Source organism: Mandrillus leucophaeus, unplaced genomic scaffold, assembly GCF_000951045.1.
Source record: "Mandrillus leucophaeus isolate KB7577 unplaced genomic scaffold, Mleu.le_1.0 Scaffold282, whole genome shotgun sequence".
Taxonomy (NCBI): Eukaryota; Metazoa; Chordata; class Mammalia; order Primates; family Cercopithecidae; genus Mandrillus; species Mandrillus leucophaeus.
The window spans coordinates 1,125,245-1,148,931 of record NW_012102943.1 but is presented as its reverse complement, the minus strand read 5'-3'; the positions used below and the strand labels follow the sequence as shown (position 1 = coordinate 1,148,931).

Here is a 23,687-nt window from a genome sequence, read left to right as displayed (position 1 = left end):
GTGGGGAGTGAGGAGGAGAAGGTGGGGCAGGGTAAAGTGGGGAGGATGAGAAAAGAACAAATACAACAACAAAAACTTTTTACAGTGGGTGCAAAGGTAACTGTGGTTTTCGCCATATGGCAAAATCCAAGGCTACCTCCCCGCCCCACAATTCTCCGAGATCAGCCAAAGCAGAGTGCAAGGGCCACATAGCCCTGTCAGGGGTGGCATCTTCATGAGGGAGGCCCCCTCTGCCACAAAAAAGGGGCAAAAATCACAATTACTTTTGCAACAACCTAATAGCTGGGTGCAGTGGCGCACTCCTATAGCCCCAGCTACTTGGGAGGCTGATGTGGGATTTTGAGGCTATAGTGTGCCGTGACTGAGTCTGTGAATAGCCACTGCACTCCAACCTGGGCAACATAGTGAGACTGTCTCTTAAAAAAAAGAGAGAGAGAAATTAGAGAATGCTTTGCTTTGGGTCTCTGCTTTTGGCTCCTACCTTGGCCCACTATGCTTCTGTCACTCAGCATTGGGAATTTATAAAACCAGCTCTGATCTACTCTCATTCCCTCCCACAGTTCTTCAAGTCAGTTAAGATGAGGTGTTCTGTTTCACAGATGAGGAAACTGAGGCTCACAGAAGGGCCGCGCCTTGCCCCAAGTCTCCTGATAAGTGAGGGGCAGGACTGGAATTTAAACCCAAGTCCCCTGATTCCTGGCCTAGGCTCCTTCGACTGCCCCTGGTTGCCCTACCCTCAGGGAGGCCCTGGTATGTCACTATTACTCAAGAGAAAGTAAGAAAGGGAAAGGAAGAAAAGGGGAACAGAAGGAGGGACCCAGGAAAGCAGGGGGTTGATAGGGGAACATTAGTGCATAAATGAACATGAGTCAGAATGTTGATCTTCAACTTGGATTTATGTCCATGATTCGTGCAAATAGCTATCCAGGGATGGACAGCCACCCTAATCTGGGCTTCTGGCACCACAGGCCTCCAGCTGCAGGGTCCAGGGTCTGAACCTCCGGGCCTGGCAGCTTCAGGCTGGGGCCCCTCATCGGACCTGGCTGGCATGACCTTCTCCCATCTGCAATGGCTTCAGCAAGGCTACTGTGAGTGGAGGTGGAGAAGGCCCCAGAGCCAGAACATCCATCATTCTCTTCTGTTCCGGAAACAAACCCACACTTCCCACAGCTCCTCACAGAGGGGTAGGGGTGTGCGTGGGGCAGGTCCTGCTAGAGCTTGAAGCAAAAATTAAACACACACACAAATTGGTCATGGCACCAGAGAGCCTGAGACCATTTCCGGGAGATTTTGAAGGAAGGGGATCTTCACTGCACCCCACTCTTAGGATTGCTGCTCCTGGAGGCTTCTGCAACAGATGGCAGGTCAAAGCCGGACGAGGCCTCTCTCCACTCAGCAGCAGGGAAGTGAGTTTTTCCCAGTCACTCCCATCAGAGTACAAATGAAAGCCTTCTGGGTGGAGCCTCCCCAGTCTTGTAAACAGCTCGGTTCAGGGACTGGTGTACAAGCTGGCCACCCATCTCAGCCTCTCATCCAGCTGAGGCTCTGGCCACACCGTGCAAGTGGCTTCTAGTTTTTCGGCAATCTGAGGTCAGCTGGCTCTGCAAGATGAAGGTGGAGCCAAATGACACAATCTGGTCTCACTGAGGCCCCTCACGGTCATTTTTTGGAGACTCTAAATAAACAAAAATTTTGAGGACTTCATGATTATGTGGTCGAGTGAGTTTCAAAGTCTCTTATGGAATGCAATACGGGAACAGTGAAAATAACAGCTAGGGTTACTGGGTGCTACCAAGCGCCAGGGCTAAGTACCTTAGGTACACTGGTCATGTAATCTTCCCCCAGCCCTATGAAGAAGGCAGGTTATTACCCCATTGTAGAAGAGGGAACTGGGACACTAAGAAGTTTTGAATGACTTGCTCATAGCTCCAGGTCCAGGAAGTAGTGGGGCTAGGATTTGAACCCAATCTGGCTCCAGACCCCGGAAGTGGAGCAGTTCTGGGGAGGGAGCCCCTCCCCTTAAACCAACCTCTACCACTCATCAAAGCAGCCTCTAAGGGGTTCCACTGAACTCGTAGGGCTCTTCAGGGAAAAACAGAAAATGACCGAGCAGTCCAATCCTTTCTTCCAAACACCAAATCCTCCAAATCACAACCCCTCCAAGGTATCCATCTCATGGCCTTTACTCACACACCTTCTGCAAAGGGACACTCGCTACCTCCCAGAGCTGGCTCCATTTCTGCACAACTGTGTCCCTTAGAAAGTTCCTCTTCATGCTGCGATGGACCTGACCTCCCTGTCATTCCCACCCACTAGTTATAATTGTGTTCCCAGAAGTCCCACAGGCGAGGCAGTGCCTTGTGTCCCATGACAGCTCTGCAGGGAGCAATGGCAGTTGCTAAGGTCCCAGTCTTTTGACGAGTGGACACAACTCCAGGCCCTTCAGCCTTTCATGGTGGACACCATGGTCAGGGGAGCTTTTCAAACAGAAATATGGTCATACCACTCTGCTTTAAAAATGTCCAGTGACTACACATTATGCTGAGGATAAGACCCAGGCCTCCCACCAAGCTCTGCAGGCCTGCACGGTCAGGGCCTGGCTACATCCTGAACCCTGCATTGCCCCTCTCTTTCCCCACCTTGTTCTTGGCTCCAGCCACACTGGTCTTCCCTCTGATCCTCAAATTGGCTTCCCTACTTCCCCTCCTCCCACCAAGGCCTCTGCATTTGTCATGTTCTCTGCAAAAGCATGACACCCCTACCTCTCCACCTAACTAGTGCCACTCATTCTGAGAGTCTCAACTCAAATGCTGCCGCCTATGGGAAGCTCTCCTAAGCCCCCAGTCTAGGTCGGCTTCCTCTGCTATTTTCTCCCACAGAAACCTGCTCTTCTTCCTTTAGGGCACTCGAGTGCAGCCTGTCTGTGTGGTGTCTGTTTAGCCATTTCTGCCTCCCTCATTAGACATTATGCTGTATAAGGGCAAGGACCATATCTGCTTCTGTTCTCTTGGCATCCATAGCACCTAGCACAATGCCTGGCATTTAGATAATGCACTAGAATGAATGGTTTCAGCCCCCCTCACTCTGTGGCTGCCATCGCTCTCCATTCAACGCTGTTTTGAAAAGCTGGGCCTCTCCTCCACCAAGATTAGAAAGTAACAATATCACCCCAGACTTAGGCAATGCTGGCAGATGAGACGTTATCTCCCCCAGGGAGGACCAAGACTCAGGACTAGGGGCTCACCTGGTTCTGTAGGCCTGGCTGTGGGAGAGTCCATCATTTGGGAGCTCTGATTTGGATTTCGAACCCCTCCACAGGGTAGACGCCAGGTGTATTCCGGCTGCGACAAAACTGGTGCTTAATAATCAATAACCACACCCGAAAATTACAATAGCACCTACTGTGCCAGGACAATACTAAATCTGTATTAGTCAAGTATAAGTGAATCTTTATAACAACTCAGGCTGGCACTCCCATTTCACAGGTAAGGAATCTGAGGCTCAGAGGGGATAACTTGCTGACGGTCATCCAGCAAGGAGAATGGCTAAGCTTGGATTTGAATCCAGGTCTTTCTAAATCCAGAGCCAACCTCTTAAGCGCCATACTATACTCTGGTGTTTAAAGATGTGTACCAAGAATGTTCATATGGGAGAAGCTGAAAAGGAGGCCAGCCAGGAGGTTTCTGTAATGGTCCAGGGGAGAGCTGGGACGCCTAAGGTGGGGCTGTGGCAGAGGACTGGGGAAAAGTAATAGCAGATCTTTGGAGGAAGGATGGTAAGAAGGGAAAAGAGGCCAGGCGCAGTGGCTCACGCCTGTAATCCTAGCACTTTGGGAGGCCGAGGCAGGTGGATCACCTGATGTCAGGAGTTCGAGACCAGCCTGGCCAACATGGAGAAACCCTGTCTCTACCAAAAATACAAAAAATTAGCCAAGCGTGGTGGTGCATGCCTGTAATCCCAGCTACTTGGGAGGCTGAGGCAGAACAGCTTGAACCTGGGAGGCAGAGGTTGCAATGAGCTGAGATCACGTCACTGCACTCCAGCATGGGCAAAAAAGAGTGAAACTCCATCTCAAAAAAAAAAAGAAAAGAAAAGAAAAGAAAAAGGGAAAAGAAAATAGAAAAAACAGAGAAAGGAGAGGAGGAAAGGAGGGGAGCGGAGGGAAGGCGAGGGGAGGGAACAGGAGGGCACAGCATGGGACAGGAGGAGAGAGGAGGGGAGACAAGGGGAGAGGAGGGGAGGGGAGAGGAAAGGGAAGGAAAGAGAGAGAAACATGGTGAGGCTCTGGAACCTGGTTACATGCAGAAGTTATAAGAAAAAGCAAACCCAAACTCTGATATCCCTGGCCTGGGGCCTGGAAGGAATCCTCCTTCCTACCCTGCACTCTTACTCAGCCTTCTCTGTCCTAGACCAGTGACCCTGAACAGCTGTGGGGCAGCCCTGCGGGATCCTGGCCAGATCCCTGCCTCTGGGTAGCAGGCCAGAGCCAGGCCCTGGACACCCACCTGCCACCATGGTGCTGTTTAGCTCAGAAGGATGCAGTTTCTGACCCCCTCACTTAACCTTCCTCTCTGGAAGGTGTCTGGGGCAGCCTCTGTGTGTGCCCTGGAGCAAGGGAGGGACACAGACTCACCAGATGGAAGAGGCGGGAGTTGGGGAGTGGGGGCGGGTGCTCCATGGCCATGGGGGGAGGTGGGTAGCGGATCTGGGACCAGTCCTCAAAGCCATGGTGTGGCACCATGGCTGGCATGGGCGGGTAGGCGTAGGGGTAGGCCCCGCAGAGATGTTCCGGGTGGGGCTCCACGTGGTAGCGCTCTCCCGAGGCCTGCAAGAAAGGCTCATGTCTGGCTTTGGCCTGCAACAAGCTGTACGGGACACCCACCTCATCACCGTCTCTCTAATTAGAACGTTCGCTCTCTGAAGGCCAGCAGGCTAGGTACCAAAGGCTGGTACGTGGTCATGAAAGGCTGCTACATGGGTACAGAAATCTGGATACATGGGTATAGAAGGCTGGATATATGAGCATGGAAGGCTGCATGGGCATGGAAGGCTGGGTACGTATGCATGGAAGGTTGTGACATGGGCATGGAAGGCTGGTACATGGGCATGGAAGGCTGGTACATGGGCATGGAAGGCTGGTACATGGGCGCAGAAGGCTGGTACATGGGCAGGGAAGGCTGGTACATGGACACGGATGTCTGGGTACATGGGCATGGAAGGCTGGGCACATGGGCACAGAAGGCTCATACATGGAAGGCTTGTACATGGACACAGAAGGCTGGGCATGGGCACAAAAGGCTGGTACATGGCACGAAGGGCTGGTACATGGGCACAGAAAATTGGATACATGGGCATGGAAGGCTCATACATGGGCACAGAAGGTGGGTACATGGACACGGAAGGCTCATACACGGCCACAGAAGGCTAGTCACATGGGCACGGAAGGGTGCTACCTGGACACAGAATGTCAACAGTGATGACAGCTAACGCATCGTGAGCACTGTCTCTGTACCAATACCGCTCTAAGGCTCTTCCTGTATTACTCATCAGTCAGTTAGCAGAGAATGTCCCCACGCCCGAGCACACACTGTGTGTCCATCAGGCTAGTTCCCTGAGGAAGGTGAGATGATGTCAGTGCTGCCACCTCCCTCAGGCCTCCTCACCTTTGCTTTCCTCTTCTGCTGTCTGTTGGCTTCTCTTGCCTTCTCCTCATCTTTGAATGCTTTTAGCTGAGAGAAGGGAGAGAGAAAAGACTGTCGGCAAGGTGGTTTCTGGCCAGGCCCGGATCCAGGGCCTAACTAGTGGAGAGCACTGCCCGGCTGACGCTTCGCGCTGGGCCACCATGCGTGGGCCAGGCCTGGGAAAGGGCCCTGAGGGCCGAGCGCAGCCCAGGATGTTGCTGCAGGCCACCTGCTCGTCATAGTGGTCTGTGCACAGGTCAAGAGGGTTCGCGTGAACCTCGCTGCTTCTGTGCTAACATCTTTTAGTTCCATTCTGGGAGAGTAAAGCTCTAGAACTGACTGTGGAAAGTCAGAGGTACAGGTATCTTAGAGTAAACCTCGTCATTGTACAAGGCAAGAGTCAGAGAGGGGAAGGGCCTTGCCGAGGTCAAATATGATTGCAGAGCTGGAGAGAAGCAGTGAGTGTCCCGACATCCAGCCTCACCAGGGCCCTCCAATCCATACCCCCTCTCCCAGTGAGGACAGGCCAGTCGCCCTTCCTGGGTCCAGTCACTCTCACCTGGGCATTCGACAGGGTGACCTGGGCCTGCAGCTTCTCCACTTGCTTCTTCAGCTCTTCCTTCTCCTCATTCATGCGCTCACGATCACTGCGCTCTCTCTGGAAGTCCTCCTCGAAGATCTTCACCTGGTGTGGAGGGAGGATGAAGAGAGGGAGTGGGATGGCCTGAGTGGGGATTTCTCCTCAGGCCCAGACTCCCATGCGTCCTACTGGGGTCACAGATGGCAGAGCTGGGGGTCGCCATGGAGAGTGGGACAGGTGCGCCTCCAGCCCCCACCTTAACTTCAAACAGAGTAGTTCTGTGTCCCTCTATTTTACATTCTGGGCCCCAAGCTAGGACTTTATTTGAACAAAGGATATACGGCTTTAAAAGCAAGGTTGAAAGCCATCAACCAGTACAATCCTTTCACTCTGCTGAGAACCACAGGGGCAGTGACCACAGAACCAGAGTTTGGTGGAGACCGGAGTTTGGGTCTGCTGGCTCTGAGGGTAGAGACCCTACAAACTCTGCTCGGGCTCCGGGGTGCCCCGGCAGAGGTAGGTTGGGTGGGGCCTGCCTCTGTCTCTTAGCCTGTAGTTTCACATGCTTAGTGCAGATCAGCTGAGACACTGGCTAGGTTCAAGGCGGTTTAGGAGGATCAAAAGCATAGGATTAAATAGCACGGAGACAATGGGAGAGCCACAACCTTTTCATTTCCTTTCACCCCAATCCTTCTGTGTCCCTCAGGGCTAGTAAGTCTTTAATACCATTCTAGTACCTGCCAATCTCCTTTAAATAAAGGGGAAAAGAACTCTAGTTCAGAGTCTTCATCTGGCAAGAGTATCTGGCTAGAGTTTAATAACATTGTTTTTATTGTGTTTATCGCTTACAGTTACTTTCTACTTGTGACAAATAATAAATGTTTTTCCATTTACAGTCGTGATATACAGCTCCCTTTTAAATTCATTTATTTAGAATGTATTTTTTAAATACTAGGTAAATGATAGCATGTGTGGGGCGCAGAGATGGCTAAATCATAAAGGTGGTAGAGGAATGACTTAAGCTAGGGCTATGGTGCTGGAAAGGATAAACGTAGAGCCAGACGGGGGCCCTGGCCAATGGCCAGAAAGTGGATTACTAATTACAAGTTCCACGCGATTCCAAGCCGTCTGGGCCCTCGGGAAAGCTCCAGCTCCCACTGAGCACCTCCCACCTGATTTCCTCCCGGAAGCCTCACCTGCTGTTTCAGCAACTCATTCTGCGTGACCAGCTCCTGTTTCCTTAGGAGGGCCCCTGCTCCTTCTGGGCTACCAAATGCTGTTGGTGGAGAGGATGGTGGGGTTTGGATGCTCAGTGCTTCCTCCAGGGCCTGGAATCAGGGAAAGAAAAGACAGGACCATCAGCAGGAACCCTTGGAAATCAGGGCCCTTTGGAGGGGTCATCCTCAGGGACCTCCTTCCTAATAAAAATGATACTAATAATAGCCACCACCATTAATGGCACTGTGCAGAAGATCCAATGAAATATGTGTAGAATGCTAAACAATAGGGTAGCACTGGATCTTCTGCACGGTGCCATGAAGAAAAAAAGTCTATGATCATCATCCTCATTTTACAGATGTGAAAACCAAGGCTCAGAGACCTGAAGGGACTTGTCCAAGGTCACACAGTTAGTAAGCGGCAGAGCACAGACTCAAGCTCAGCACATGCTCTTACCCAGCAGGCTAAACTGGTTGTCATGTAGAAGGGGAAATCTCCCCTTCCCTGAACAGGTGTGGCTCAATTCTTAGCATCCAGACCTAGAAGGAAGATTAAGTCCTCCGGGGGAAGCTTGAGTCTCCCCAACAGCTGGCCTGCCCTGAGATTCTTCAGCTTCAGCAACCCATTCCCATTCAAACCACCCCTTCCATCCCCAACACTTCCATATGTAGAGAAGACTGGATTTAATTTCTACTTAGTTAATATTTTCCCTTTCTAACCCTGAAAGTGGGCTGAAATATCACCAGATAACATTTTGAAAATAAAAAAAAGTACTCTTAATCTATCAGGTTCACAAAATACTTTTCTTTATATAAACAGTGTGCTCACATCTCCTTAAAGGTTTCAGTTAACCGTGTTTCCCCTTTAACTCTGTTAACATGTTACTCAGAACTCTGGAACACGTCTCAAGACTGGTCACCCTGGACTTCAGCCCCAGGACAGCAGGGCTGCCCCTCGCATGCCTTAGCATCACCCATGGGCCTCCCTGGACCATGGGGAGATAGAGACCTGGCCCAACTTGGACTCAGGCTTCCACTTGGTCTCCTCAGCTCCCCTAGACATGAAAGAAACTGCAGGACCGAGATTAAATTCAGGATGCTCCGAGGGGAAGTTACGGCTCCACTTTATCTTCCTACTCCACCCCACTTTTTAGATGAAAAGACTGAGGTCCAGGGACAGGGAGATGCCTGAGGTCATGAGCAAAGAAGGCCACATGCCCTGCATTACTCATCCACATGGTGTCTGTCCCCAGCTCTGCCAAGAAAACCTCCAAGGTCATCGTTATGATCAGCAGCACGGACAATTCTCTGCCTCTATTTAGAGCCCCAAGTCCCCCAGCTCAGGACAGATGGCTTTTCTTTCTCTGGAAACAGGTCAAGGGCCCCAGACTTGGCATAATCAGTGTTTACAAAACACCAAAACCAAAAAGAAAGGGTCTCCCCAGCAGGCCTAGGAACGCTCAACTCATGCCAGAGTCCACTGTGACCAGGGTCAGGAGGCAGAGGGAAAGAAAAACAATTAGCACGAAAGGAAAAGCTGAGCCATGAACTTAACTCCTCCAGGCCCTCCGAGAACGTTTCCTTTCAAAGCTCCCTCCCGTCAGCTTGCATCTTTGAAACCCTGCTGGAAGGTAGGCAGAGCCAGAGCCATTCCCACCAGCGCTCAGATGGCAAAACTGAACTGGAGAGGCTGGAGAGGCTAAGCTGGGACTAGACCACTCCGCTTGGCTCAGACCACACGGTTTCTGGTTTCCCCAGCCTCCACCCTGGGGGCCCCGTCTCCCTGGATCCCACTGCACAAGGGCGGGCCCCTCAGCCCGTGCTCCTCCACTCCCTTCAGTGTTTGCTGAACACGTGCTCAATGGCAGGAGCTGCGCAAGGCACCCAGGGTGTACACCTTGGTGAAGGTGTGCACCTCCCGCCGCCAGATGGGAAGACAGAATTAAATAAGTGATGACGAGCCATGAGACGGAGTGTCAGAGAAGTTGCTGGGACCTCAGGAGCACAGACAGACCAGGGCAACCTGAATGAGGTTTAGGGAAGGCTTTGCTGAGCAAGTGAAGGTAAAGCGAACCCTGACAAGCAGGGTGGGCAGGTGAGGCATAAGAGGAAGAGTGTACCTCCAGAGGGATGGGTGACACAGGCTCATCCAAGGGCTGAGTCACTCTGAGTGTGGGAGGCAATGGCAGAGCAGGCGGGAAACAGGATGCCAGTTCACTGACTGGGGGTTACCCTTCCTGAGCTGAATGGTTGGGGGTGCCAGTGATGGGGTAGGCATTGCAGCTGGACTCAAGGGAGCCCTGCCCAGCCAAGGGACCCGGGCCAAGACACCCACCTTATTGAGCCGCTGGATCTCCTTTTCCTGGTACTCACGCTGCCGGGTGAGCGGGCTCAGCTGATCCTGCAGGTACTTGACCTTTTGGCGCAGCTCCTTGGCCTCTGCTGTCCGCTGCTCCTTGTCAGTCTGCAGGGAACATAGGATTGGTAAGCTGGCTAGGGATGGCCTCTCCAGGGGGCCTCGGACTCCGTCCTGCCTGGCCCAGCTCCTACCTTCTCCCCTGGCCATCACTCCACAATGCTCACATGCAAGGCACCTGGGGTCGGTGCAGTAACGTCCATCTGGTCCTGCCCTCAATTATTGTGTGTCAATTTAAAATAATAATTTAAAAAAAGAAAAAGCAGCAGCTCAGTTGAGTAGAAGATCCTGGATTCTGACACCAGTTCATCCACTAAGCAGTTGAGACCCCCAGCACTGCCACAGCTCTCTCTTGTCTAAACTTACCTACCTGTCACAGGTACGGGGTTCCTAACGTGAGTCACACAGAGGCCTCAGGAGGGCTGTGAGTCCCAAAACTGAAAGCAGAATTTTGTCTGTGTGTAATCTGCTAGAAAGAAAAGCCATAGTTCCGACCATATTCACATGGGGGTCTTCCATGATCCACAGAAAGCGATAAACTACTGATAATCCCTAACAGACACTTCAGCTCGTATAGCCTTGGAGCCTAGAGGGGAGATGACACGCCCAGAGAGCACTGTGGCATAAGGCAGAGCGCGCTCCTCCAGAAAGAAACAAAGCACTGAGGGGCTAAAAGAAAGATCACCACAGCTGAGGGAAGGCTTCCAGGAGGCGGTTCCATACCCTCTATGGAACCAGCAGGGCTTCGCCACAGCCAGCCAAGACTGGGATGGCCTTTAGACAGCATCAAGTCCCAGCCCTGTAATACGATGGAAAACAAATGTCCAGAGAGGGGAAGTGACAAACCCAAGGCCACATAGTGAGCTGGGGCTAGAGCCCAGGTTTCCTATTCCCTTGCACTCTCCCCTTCCATGTCAAAGGAGGTGTTTAAACGAGGGGATGGCAGCACAGTGCAGTGGAAAGACAAGGCACATCCCAAAATAAACTATATATTCCTATGTGTACATATATGCGAGAAAGGTCTGGAAACGGATGCACCAAAACGGTAACAGTGGTTCCCTCTGGGGAGGGCCTGGGATCGTGGCAGGGGGAGGTAGTCCAGGGAAACTTTCACTTTGTAGTGTGTGGACATTTCCTAACTGTATTCACAGCATGTAATTAGGAGACCAGTCGCAGGGGTTAGTTTTCACCCAGCCCTGTGTGACCTTTAGTCAGTATGGACTGCAGAGGGCAGCCTTGGTCAGAACTCCGTGGGAATCGTTCTGGACTCCCCACCAAGAGGCTCCCAGATGGGCACGGCCTTTACCAAAATGCGTACTTATCTACAGGGCCACATCTTGTCACGAAATGCTCTACCTTCCTTGCAGCTGATAGGGAAGAGCCCTCAGATTCCAGGGATTTCTCTCACCTATCACTGTTAACAAGGGAGAGAGGCCAAAGATCCAGGATGTCTCGCTGTGAGTCACCAGATGTGACTGTGCACTCGTGAGGAAAGACAGAAGTGTTCTCCCTACCACACCTCCAAGGTAAGGGGGTGTCACAGACGCAGGCTGACTGCTCAAATAAGGCCCCTGGTGTCCCATGCTGATGGGAGGAACTCTGCAAGGCAATCCATGTTGAAAACGTCCATTTTGAAGCTAGGCAAAAGACCATGTCCAGTTCCCATGAAGGGGAAAACATGGTGACATAAATAAAATCTCCCGAGAGTCTGGCAGTCAAGTGGCCTTTCCACTTTAAGCTGCTCCAAGGTCCTGATGGGCCTTGGCTGGTCTCAGTCATACATATGACTGGGCAGATACTACTACTTCAGGGGACCTGTTGCTTCCCCCCAAGAAAGAATCTGGTCCCACTTATGCCCACTCTCTGATCTCTGTAACTTCTTCTTCGTCGTACTTTTTTTCTGAGACAGGGTCTCATTCTGTTGCCCAGGCTAGAGTGCAGTGACGCAATCTCAGTTCACCGCAACCTCCACCTTCCGGGTTCAAGCGATTCTCGTGCCTCAGTCTCCCAAGTAGCTGGGACTACAGACATGCGCCACCACACCCGGTTAATTTTTGTATTTTTATTAGAGATGGGGTTTCACCATGTTGGCCAGGCTGGTCTCGAGCTCCTGACCTCAAGTGATCTGCCCACCTTGGCCTCCCAAAATGCTGGGATTACAGGCATGAGCCACCATGCCCGGCCATACATTTTTCTTTTAAAGAAACAGGGTTTCACTCTGTTGTCCAGTCTGGAGTGCAGCGGCACGATCGCAGCTCACTGCAGCTTCCAACTCCTGGGCTCAAGCAATCCTCCTACCTTAGCCTGAGTAGCGAGGTCTACAGGTGCACGCTACCACACCCAGCTAATTTTTAATTTTTGTAGAGACAAGGTGTGGCTGTGTCACCGAGGTTGGTCTCAAACTCCTGGCCTCAAGCAATCCTCCCACCTCGACATCCCAAAGTGCCAGGATCACAGGCACAAGCCACCCAACCTGGTCTTCTTTGCAATACTTAACACACTTTTACTTGATTTGCTTCTGTAATTAGTTGTCTGGCACCTCTTTCTCAGCCAGGGCAGGGTTGAGCTGTTCCTGTGGACTCTATGCCCAAGCATAATGCCTGAGACAGGCTCTGAGGACAAATGCCTGCCTGAATGGATAAGTGAAGCTCTGTCTCATGTTGTAGCCCGTCCCTGGCATATCACCATCACTACGCTGAACACTTAGCAGCATCCCACCCCACCAAGTGCCACAGAGCAGGCCTGCTTGGATCTTTTTTTTTTTTTTTTTTTGAGAAAGAATTTCACTGTTGTTGCCTAGGCTGGAGTGCGATGGTGCAATCTTGACTCACTGCAACCTCCGCCTCCCAGGTTCAAGCGATTCTCCTGCCTCAGCTACCTGAGTAGCTGGGATTGCAGGTGCCTGCCGCCACAACCAGCTAAGTTTTGTTTTTTTAGTAGAGACGGGGTTTCATCGTGTTGGCCACACTGATCTTGAACTCCTGACCTCAGGTAATCCATCTGCCTAGGCCTCCCCAAGTGCTGGGATTACAGGCGTTGAGTCATTGTGCCTGGCCGCCTGCTTGGATCTTTTATACAGTGTGCTTCCCTGTACAGTTCCCCAGTCCCTACGATTTTAATGGAACAAAAAGTTCTGAATAAAAACAAGAAAATGTGCAAAGCTGCAGTTAATGCAACCTTCTCAATTTTCAGATGGGAAACTGCAGTGCAGGGAAGGAACGTGCCTGTGTTTTTGGTCACAGAGCTCTTTGGCACTAGACCCCCAGGTCTCCTGACTCCTGCTCCTGGCTTGTTTGCTCCAGTGAACTCTCTGCTAATGTGGAGGGGAGCTGACTCTGCAGGGACCAACAGTCACACTTGCCTCCTCCATTTCAATCTTGGACTTGGCCAGGAGAAGCTTGCGGTCAAAGTCACGCTGCTTCTGCTCCCGCTCGGCCTCCAGGTCAGTCACCTGCTTCTGCAAATCAGCCAGCTTCTGACGCAGCTCAGTGATCTAGATTCAGAGGCAGAGAGAAGGAGTGTATGAGGCAAGGATGTAGAGCACTTCCAGGATGTGGGCAGGGCCTGGCTGCCCCTGGGCCCTCCAACACTGCCCCCACCTTCTCCTCTGGGCCATACTGGGGCTCAGCATGGCCACTTCCCAAGGTTCAAAGCTGCTAAAGAGGCAGTGAGATGAAGACCAGACATGCCCTGTGGGCGTGGCCAGGAACCCCACATTACCTTCTGCTCATACTGCTGCTTCATGGACCGGAAATGCTGGTCCCACTGCTTGTTCACTTCCAGCAGCTGTGGGGAGAGACTGGAGTTAGCAGGAGATGAGCAGAGAAGGAATAAGGAGAGACAACTCCTGCCCCATGTACACCAGCGTCCCAAGGTGCGCTCAGTGTATGTGAATAGTGGCTACAGACACTGTCTCCACCCCTCACCTCTCAAAAACTCAATGTTACTCAAAGTCATTTACCTTTATCCACTGCTGCATTTTACCTTGCCAGGAAAGCAAGATTAACACTAAGACATGGAAACCACATCATTCTGGTGAATAGTTGTGGAACACACACACACCTCTTTGGAGGGCAGTCTGGGGTTATGTATTGAAATTTCACATTTTCATCAACTTTAACCCAATAATTCCACTGTGAATAATTTAACCGATAGAAACACTTACACAAGTGTGCAAAAATATATACACAAGGCTAATCATCTCAGCAATATCTGTATTACAAAAAAATCCAGAGGCCAGTCTAAGCACAGAAGATAGGTTAAGTAAATGATAGTTTAAACAGACAATGTGCAGCTGTAAAGAAAATAAGAAAACAGGCGGCCAGGTGCAGTGGCTCGTGCCTATAATTCCAGCACTCTGGGAGGCCAAGGTGGGCCAATTGCTTGAGTTCAGGAGTTCAAGACCAGCCTGGAGAATATGGCAAAACCCCATCTCTACAAAAAACACAAAAATTAGCCAGGCATGGTGGCACGCATCTACTGTGCCAACTACTCGGGAAGCTGAGATGGGAGGATCACCTAAACTTAGGAGGCAGAGGTGGCAGTAAGCTGAGATCATGCCACTGCACTCCAGCCTGGGCAACCAAAGTGAGACCCTGTTTTAAAAAAAGAAAACAGAAAATAAGGCATCTACCACACTTCCTCAGTTAGAAGATGACACTAATTATCCACCATACTCTTGATATAACAATGCCTCAGGGAAGAAAAACAACCCTACATCATCAACTAAATAAAACAAAAGGAGTATTGGCCCTGACCCTTAAGATGCATCATAAGGATCCACACCAATTTCAAAAACACTGCATATGATAAAAAATTACTAAGAATTGAAGGAATATAGTATATGTTATAGATATGAATAGACACTCTCAAAGGCAGTTAATTTTTTTTTGGAGGCAGGCCCAGGCTGGACTGCAGTGGTGTGATCATGGCTCACTGCAGCCTCCTGAGCTCAAGTGATCCTCCCACCTCAGCCCCCCGAGTAGCCGAGACTACAGGTGTGTACTACCACATCCAGCTAATTTATTTTTTTGTAGAGACAGGGTCTTGGTACGTTGCCCAGGCTGGTCTCAAACTTCTGGATGCAAGTAATCTTCCTGCATCAGTCTCCCAAAGTGCTGGGATTACAGGTGTGAGCCACCAGGCCTGACCCAGTTAATTTTATAAAAAAGAAAAGAAAAAATAATCTGTAAAGCAGTGTGTGTATACACATATACATATACACACACGTATATGTATAATTTTATTCTACTTTGAAAAAAACTGAGGGATATGCAACAAACTGTAATCAGTTGTGGTCTTCTCTAGGAGGTGGTGTTCTTGATCTTTTTGTAATGAGCATTATATCACTTTTGAAATCAGAAAAAAAAAATGCTTATAACAATACAAAAAGAAATCTAAAACTAACATGCACATCAAGAAGCTTTCAAATGTGCGGGAGGACAAGGACAGGCAGGCTCGGGGTTCTAGAGAAGCACCCAGGCAGTGTGGAAAGGGGCTAGATGGAACACACAGAACAAGTGTCTACCAAAAAGGAGCTGCACTTCGACCTCGGGTCTGGAAAGACTGGACTAGACTAGGGGTGTGAGGAGGAGGAGGAGGAACACACATGAGATCCACGGGAAAAGGCGGAATGGACTGCAGCACAGGGACTCTGCGGTGTGGCTTCTCTCTTGGCAGCAGAGGGAAACTAAGAGCCTCTTACGAACCGGCTCCTGCACCTTAGTGGTACTGGGGGACATTTAAACTACCTAAAGACCTGGCCATCGCCCTAATGGAGTTTAGGAATCCACTCAGTATTCTGTGGCAGGCTTCAGCTGCTGGCTGGTCCTTTTCATTCTTGCCTATGAAAATTCTTGAAATGGGAGTCTCAAAATATCTGCAAAGTAGCTACACCAATAGAGGTAGGTAGCTTTTTTTTTTTTTTTTTTTTTTGAGACAGGGTCTTGTTCTGTTTCCCAGGCTGGCATGTGATGGCGTGGTCTCAGCTCATTGCAACCTTGGCCTCCCGGGTTCAAGTAATTCTCCCTGCCTCAGCCTGGGTAGCTGGGATTAATAGGCATGTGCCACCACGCCCACTAATTTTTTGTATTTTTAGTAGGGACAGGGTTTTGCCATGTTGGCCAGGCTGGTCCCGAACCCCTGACCTCAGGTGATCTGCCTGCCTCAGCCTTCCAAAGTGCTGGGATTGCAGGCATGAGCCACCACACCCAGCCGAGGTAGCTTTTAACGTTAAAAATTTTGACAGTAAATTTATGGAGCCTCCAGACTAGTGGGAAGAGGCCTTAATTCCCTCCTTCCATGATGGGCCCTCCCTAAACCACCTCTCGAGGGTCCCTCCACTCATCAGTGATGCTAAAACTTGCCTAACTTATCACAACCTCTTTCCACCATCCAAGGTCTACCATGGGAGCCTGCCTAAACTCTACCCCCAACAATGTTAGGCCATGCCCCACATGCCGCCTCCTCAGAGTGACCGCTGTAGGCAAACGGACTGATCAAGAGAGGGCAGTCCAGGGCAAGGAGGCAGACCTCATCTATGGGCAGGTGGATCAGTGGTCACCATGCCAACTCCTCATGGTGACCTGGGACCTGCCAGAGCCAGGAGGCCAGGGCAAGACTTTGTGCTGCTGGTCCTGGGAGGGAAGAGGGATCCTCCCATTACGGCCACCCCGGCCACCTACCTCACTGCGCTGCTGCTCCAGCATCTTCACCTTCTTCTCAGCTGCGCCCAAGGCCGCCACCTCTGGGACCTTACCTGCCGTCACACTAGCCTGGGGAGAAGCACAGAGGGGCCGTCACCAAAATCTCAATACAAATTATCTCACCCACTCAGTGCTCCTCTAAGGCCCCTCACCCCTGTGGCCCCAGTCCTCTGTCTCCTATCTCCCTACTCCTCCCACCCATCAGGACAGCACTAACTGTCCCAGTCATGACTACGCCTCCTTCTAGAAGTCTACAAGGTGATGATTCCTCCTCCCCGACTCAGGGTGGCTGCCAGGCCCTCTCCCCTTCCCTTCTCCCCTCCCCATAGCCACTCTCCCTGCTTAGGTACAACCTCTAAGGTACTACCAGTCACTCTCCTCACCCCCTACACACATTGGCCAAAAAACTCTGTGGCCTGGAAGGTAAGACATTTGAGATATAGATATAGGCAGATATAGCTATATTCATTCTATAAAACATATATGTTTTATAAAACTTTTTCATAAAAGTTAAAGTTACATAAAATGTTTATTTAAAAACACTTTTAGAAAGATGCAGAAATAAAGATCTGTGTAGTACACATAGATGTTTCCCAGCTCTGTCCTCTGTAAGGGGCTAAAGCAGAGACATCCAGCAGCACTGAGTACACCTAGTGCTCGGTTGGTTTCTAAATATCATTTTCTTTTTATTAAAAAGAAACAGGGCTGCTTTGAGGGGCTGGAGCAGATAAAATATAAGGTGGAGAGATAAAATATAAGGTGAGTTTGGTACATCTTACAGTGCCAGAAAGTAAGGAAGTGCTCATATGAATAATACTAATAACAATAATAATAAAAGGGCATGTCAAAAGGGCACAGGAGACAACCTGAAAAAAACTTCTATGGCCAAAACGGGAACACTTTGAACAGCAAAATACATCACAATAGTATTGGATTATAAGTCACAGTATGAAATAAATATTCTTCATACGGATAGAACAAAATAGCTGAATACATAAATAAATGGAGAGAAGGGACAGCTCTTCCTTACAAAAGAATTCCGATTAATAAGTGTAGGAAGAATGAGTAAAATACAAAATCACCATTCCATTACTACAGGAATAACTGCTGCAGGTGGAGCTCCACCAATGGACACTAAAATCAGTGAGTGGAAGTTTAAGGAAAAATGGAGTACTTGCATAGTCTCAAAAGTTGCTTCCCAAAAATAAACATTAATTAATTACAAAGGGAAAATTGGTCACTTGTTTGCAGAGAAACTTGAAAGGCAGCACTTGAGCAAGTGATGAAGGTTAACAGTAGTAAAACATTGACGTCATGTACCCCTGGTCTGCTGGATTGAGAAATGTTCTGCACACTCTGATGTAAATAGAACGCGACGTCCGTGAGATTCTTGCCAAAACACATAACCTCAATCTCATCATGAGATCCAATCACTTGTGAGGCATCAATCTTGACAGCAAATAAGCCCAAACTGAAGAACATTCTACAGAGTAACTTGCCAGTACAACTCAAAAGTGTCAAGGTCATGAAAAGCAAGGAACAACTAGGAACTGTCACAGACTAGAGGAAACGAGAGAGATGAGATAACTGAACGCAATGTGAGATCCCAGACTCCAAGCCGGCACGCGACAGGACGTGAGTGCAAATCTGATGAAATCTGAATAAAGTCTGTAGTTTACTAAGTAGTACATGCCGTTAATTCCTAGTTTTGATCATTCAACCAGGGTTCTATAAGATGTTGCCATTAGGGGAAGTAGAGGAAGGGGATAGGGGAACTCTCTGGACTATTTTTGCAACTCTTCTGTAAGTCTAGTTATATCAAAATAAAAAGGTTTAAAGGTTAAAAAAAATAGCAAGTGCTGGAGTGAAACAGCAGACAAGGCCAGTAGTCCAAAGGGTGTGTGTCAACTCTATCTCCAAGTCCCTCTGTGATGGACACCAAGACCCTCGTCTTCTCTGGGCTTCATACAATGAGAAGCTCAAACAGAAGAAGTTTCTGACATTGTCCTGGACTTCTGACATTGTCCGCCATCATTCTGGAATCAGACTCTCTCTATTCTCAGCGTTCTCTTTCCCTCCACACTGCACCCCCTAGAGGCTTCGGGGAGGGCTGGGGGCAGAGCTTGCCCCCTACAGGCTCAGGCCTGTAAGCACACCATAGCACCAAGGAACAAGGTGAGGGGGAGCCCTCCACGGAAGGTCACCCCCTTTGAGAAAGGGGACAGACAGGCCTGCCCACTTGAAATCTGCGGCATCTTGGATGGGAGCTGTGCTTGGCAAAAAGGTCAACAAGTTACTGGGGAAGGAGGAAGCGGGTGGACTCCAGGTTCTAGGGTGGAGCACCCTGAACCTCCACGAGGGAGAGAGGAGTCCACGTGGAGTCAGCAGAGCTGGCTGCTGGCACCAAATCTCCCCTAAAGAGCAACAGCTAATGTTCACTGTTTATGACACTAACCCTACTTTACAAGCATTGCATCACTGAATCCTCACAACCACCCCTTGCGGCAGGTGGTACTATCTTCATTTTACAGAGGAAACTGAAGCCTAGGAGTCTTATATGACCTATCCAAGGCTGCAGTGCTGGTAAAAGGTGGAGCTAGTAGTCTACCTGCATGCAATTCCAAGGCACACTTGTTGACCCTCTGTAACACATGCCTCTTATGGGACAGGAGACCCTGGGGCAGAAGGGCAAGTTGCTCCCACTCTCAGATAGGGCAGGAAGAGCATCTGGCTCGGGGCTTTCAAGGAAGATGAGTGGAGATTAAAGGGCACAGGAAAAGTAAAGAGATCTGCCCAGGGAATTCCACACCTGAGGCAGCTCAGAGAACCCAGGGCAGAACAACTGAGTTCACAAGTCCCTTCCACAAGATGGCAGACAAGGCAGGATCTGATGTGGGGAATAAAGGGAAGAAAAGAGGATCTCCATGGGCTGGGATTCAGAAGACCAGGGAAGAGCAGACTTTTGCCATTTATCAGCATGTTTCCCTGGCCGTACCCTACATCTGCCTGACAGCAGGTCAGGCAGAAATCCTGATTATATGATGTTACATGACCTCCCCAAACCTACGGCCATAGCTCCAGATTGGAATAATAGTCCCAGCCTTGCCTACTCTATATGTAGAGATGAGGCCCAAATAAGATAATAGATTTGCAAGTCCTGGATAAACTCTACATTGCCACACAGTAATAAGAAATTAAGCCATTACGGTAATTACTACTATTGCATAGGTGTAGGGTGGGTTAAAGACACTGAGCCCTACTGTTCAGCTATTAAACCCCATTAAAGGGTGAAATTAAAACATGTTGGTAAAGAGTTGGGACTCAGCTCTGCAGCAAGGCAAATGGTAACAACTGGGCAAGGGGTGCAGAGTCTGCTCCTGCTTGGGACCTGGATGTGGCCAGTGCTGGGACTAGAGGAGGATGGGGGAGTGGGCCAGCCCTGCAGCATCACCAGACCACACCAAAACTGGCCAGCACCCTCCCCTGTCCACTTTAGAGGCTCCAGAGACACAATCCCAGGAGCTTAGCAGAATCCAAGGGAGCTTGCTCAACCAAACAACCTAATTCTGCCAGGAATATCAAAGATGTTAAATTGACTTTTGGGAACCACTCTCTAAGACAGACCTTGACAAACTGGAATGTGTTTAGGGAATGCACCCAGACTGAGCAAATAACTCAACACTGCCTTCTATGAGCAATGGCTGAAGGAACTGGAGTTATTTAGCCAGGAGAAGAGAAGGCTTATGAGGCCCACAGAGCCACAGTGACTACCAGCAGCCTCTAAGCATGGAGGTCAGGCCAAGTAAAGAAAAAAACACGTAACAGCTACAACCTTCTACCAGTGGCACTGGCTGCAGGAGGAAGTAGGCTCACTGTCACTGGAGGTGGTAAGCGGAGGCTGAGTACCAGCAACCAAGGATGCTACAGAAGGAATTTCTGACCACATACCTGCTGCTGTCCAGCCACCACCTTCTTGCCTGCCCCTTCCATCTTCGGTGAGCCCGGCTGCCCAGACGCACTCTCTTTGTTGCCATTGCTCATCAATAACTTCTTGAGCTCCAAATTTTCCTCCCTGGGATGGAGGTAAACAGAGAAGTCACAATGCTGGCCCTGAGTTAAGAAACCTACAGCGTTCCTTAATGCTCACTGTCGCATGAGTTGCAGCTGAGCCCCAGGCAGTACTGCAGGATCCTGAAACCTGCCCTCAGGGAAAACCAAAAAGGGCATCTTCAGCCACCTTGCTCTCAATCTGTGGGCTTCCCTGGAGGCCTCTGATTGTCAACAGCAGGGTTTCCCCAGCTGTGGAATTTCTATGCACACAAGACCTTCAGGATAAATTAAATAACCCTGGATCACATTCTAGTGAGAAAGTGACACCCTTTCCAATTATCTTCACATTTCCTGTGTAGACCATGGAGACAGTGCGAACTTGGTGCTAACAGACCCTGGGCACTTCTCTAGTTACTCGCCAGTCTCCCTTGTTAACACAGAAGTGCAGGCTGCAGGCTCAGAGCCTTCAATGTGCAATGATACTTAGCCTGAATTTATTAACGTCCTTTCATTTTCCTTGTATTTAGAGTTATCTTCTATTTATCATAGATAACGCTGTTTTCCACTTACTCTAAAGTTTTTTTTATAATTTTAAGTAAAAATATGAATCAAATTAAAGTAAAATCCTAAGTAACTAATAAGGCAGGTGATAGAGGATATTGTAAAATTAGTGATTTTAGTAAGGTCTGACTAAAATGTTTCTTTCTTTTTTTTTTTTTTTTTTTGAGATAGGGTCTCATTCTGTTACCCAGGCTGGAATACAGTGGCCCAATCTCAGCTCACCAGAGCCTCGACTGCTCCTACTCAAGTAATCCTCCCACCTCAGCCACTCCCCACCTCCCCCACCACACACCCCCACCCTCTTGAGTAGCTAGGACTATAGGCACACCACCATACCTGGCTAATTTTTTTGTTACTTTTTGTTGGGGCTGAGGGAGGGGTGGTGATGCATTTCACCAGGCTGGTCTCAAACTCATGGACTCAAAGCAATCCTCCCACCTTAGCCTCCCAAAGTACTGGGATTACTGGTGTGAGCCACCATGCCCGGTCACCATTTCTTTATGTTCTGTTTGCCAGCTGAGTTTCCGCTTGAAAAGCCAATAAGTAAGGTGACTTTCCCAAAGTCATACAGGAAAGACTTGCATTCTTGCCTTCTAATCCGTGAGTCTTTTCCCCAGTTTCGGTTTTTGAATCCATGGATGGGGTCAGTAGGGCTATAAAAACCCCAAAACTGCATCCTTGGCCATCCAAAAGCAAATAAATTACACACTGATTCAAAATAACCAATGGCTCAGTAGTTAAACATTACTTCTGTGGCCATACTTAAGAAGTTTATATTCCTTCTCTTTCTGTTGATTTTAATAAGAAAAAGAGGAGGAGGAAAACGCAGTGGCAAGTCTTGTCTATAACACAGGCCTTTCCTATATGTGCCTGAGCCCAACTGGCACCCAACAGATGACTCATCCCCCAAATTGTCCAGGGCCACAGTGCAGGCAGGAATTGTGGCCACTCAGAGGATGGAGAGCAAGGAGGCCCAAGTTCTTGTTGTAAGACTCCAATCAAGTCCCTGCCTCTCCCTGGGCCTCAGTTTCCCCTCTGCACAGTGAGGGGTCTGCCCTGCATGATCTCCAAGGGCTTGTCAAGCCCTGACAGTCAAGATCAGTGTTTCCCAAGGCATGATCCTGGGCCTACCTCCTTCATAATCACAGACTCCTGGTGAAATGCAGGCTCCTAGGTCTTGCCTAAGACCTGTCAATTCAGAATCTTGCAAAGGAAGGAAGGGAAGGCATATAAACTTGTAATGCCTTTCCCTGACCCTCAACCCTCAGTTAAGTCTAAGCCCGCTAGTCCAGAGGCGGACCTCTGATGTTCTCAGGAAGACAGAGCAGGTCAGGATGGTGACCAGCAGGAGGCAGCAAAGTCCTGAGTCCTCTGGCACAGCCAGTTCACCGTTAACAGGGGAGAGAGGCGAGTGTTGGAGGAGGAAGTAAGTGCAATCTATGCTGATTTTCTTCTGAAGCTCTCAAAGCACTCTATATACCTCCCAAGGTGGCAAAAGGGCCAGAGAGAAAATACCAAAGGAGCCAAGGAGAAGGATCAAGAGACATAACCTCCAAACAGGGCTCTGGGCACAGGGCTCCGGAGCCACCGTCCTCAACCCAGAAATCAGTGCTGCACACCAGCCCCTCCTCCAGCAGCCCCCACTCCTCACCCCTTCTCTGAGGGGCCTGAACTTACCGCAGCCTCTCGGCAGCCTGATCCCGCTGTTCCAGGCCCTTGTCCAACTTGGCCTTCAGAGCCTCGTTCTCCTTCCGAAGCTGCTCACACAGGGTCTGCCGGCAAGGGAACAGGCAGGGTGAGGGGAAGGAGGGGACACCTCCCAGGTGCAGGCGGAACTAGAGGACAGGGACGGGCTGCAGCCACTCTAGGGCCCAGATCCTTATCCCCTTTTCCTGGCCTCACCCAATCCCTGTCTAAGGAGCTAAGCCACTTGGCCACCCACGTGTCCTCTCCCCTGGGAGCCAACTACAGAAAAGCCTGACCAAGAATCAGCTGTGGGGCCTTCTGCTCCTCCAAGACAGACAGCTCCATCCCTTCTCCTTCGTCCCTGCTCCCATTGCCGAGACCCCTGTTCCCCACCAGCCTCCCCTGGCTGACTTCTACTCTTCCTTTGAAGTCTTAGTTTAAATCCGTCTCCTCAGAGAAGTCCTCCCTGACTCCCCCATCCAGCTACCTTAGGCCAACTCTGTTATCCTTGCTCACAGCCCCCTGCTTTTATGCTTCTCAGCACCTGTGACAGATACAGCTAAAGAACTGTTTATGCCGCTTTTTCTTAATATCTACCACCCTTACTCCCAATGAATTCCTGAGCTCCTGGAGGGCTGGGACCCCTAACCATTCTCTTGTTCACAGTCAGATCCCCAGCCCCCAGCTGGGGGATCTTCCAAAGTCTGTGGAAGGAACAACGTGACTGAACAGCCGAATAGACAAATGAACAGGCGAGTCGTGGGGGGCCTGGAAGACACATCAGTTTGCAGG

The 23,687-nt window shown here is 49.9% G+C and overlaps 1 protein-coding gene across 8 annotated transcripts in view; it reads right to left on the bottom strand.

The window, feature by feature from the left end:
• Positions 1-881: 881 nt before the first annotated feature.
• The window catches only part of TNIP1 (TNFAIP3 interacting protein 1), a 58,506-nt gene continuing 35,700 nt past the window's right edge, over positions 882-23,687 (bottom strand). For 5 of the 8 annotated variants that reach the window (XM_011985309.1, XM_011985308.1, XM_011985307.1 and 2 more), the window contains 12 exons: positions 22,887-22,981; positions 20,547-20,670; positions 16,578-16,667; positions 13,615-13,680; positions 13,256-13,387; positions 9,814-9,942; positions 7,458-7,589; positions 6,241-6,366; positions 5,664-5,729; positions 4,634-4,825; positions 3,245-3,341; positions 882-1,675 (listed from right to left, as the gene is read on the bottom strand). In XM_011985309.1, coding sequence (XP_011840699.1) covers positions 1,641-1,675; positions 3,245-3,341; positions 4,634-4,825; positions 5,664-5,729; positions 6,241-6,366; positions 7,458-7,589; positions 9,814-9,942; positions 13,256-13,387; positions 13,615-13,680; positions 16,578-16,667; positions 20,547-20,670; positions 22,887-22,981 — 1,284 coding nt within the window. In that variant the 3' untranslated portion in view covers positions 882-1,640. Of the gene's footprint in view, positions 1,676-3,244; positions 3,359-4,633; positions 4,826-5,663; positions 5,730-6,240; positions 6,367-7,457; positions 7,590-9,813; positions 9,943-13,255; positions 13,388-13,614; positions 13,681-16,577; positions 16,668-20,546; positions 20,671-22,886; positions 22,982-23,687 lie in introns of all 8 variants that reach the window. The other 3 variants (XM_011985313.1, XM_011985312.1, XM_011985314.1) reach the window with 2 other exon arrangements.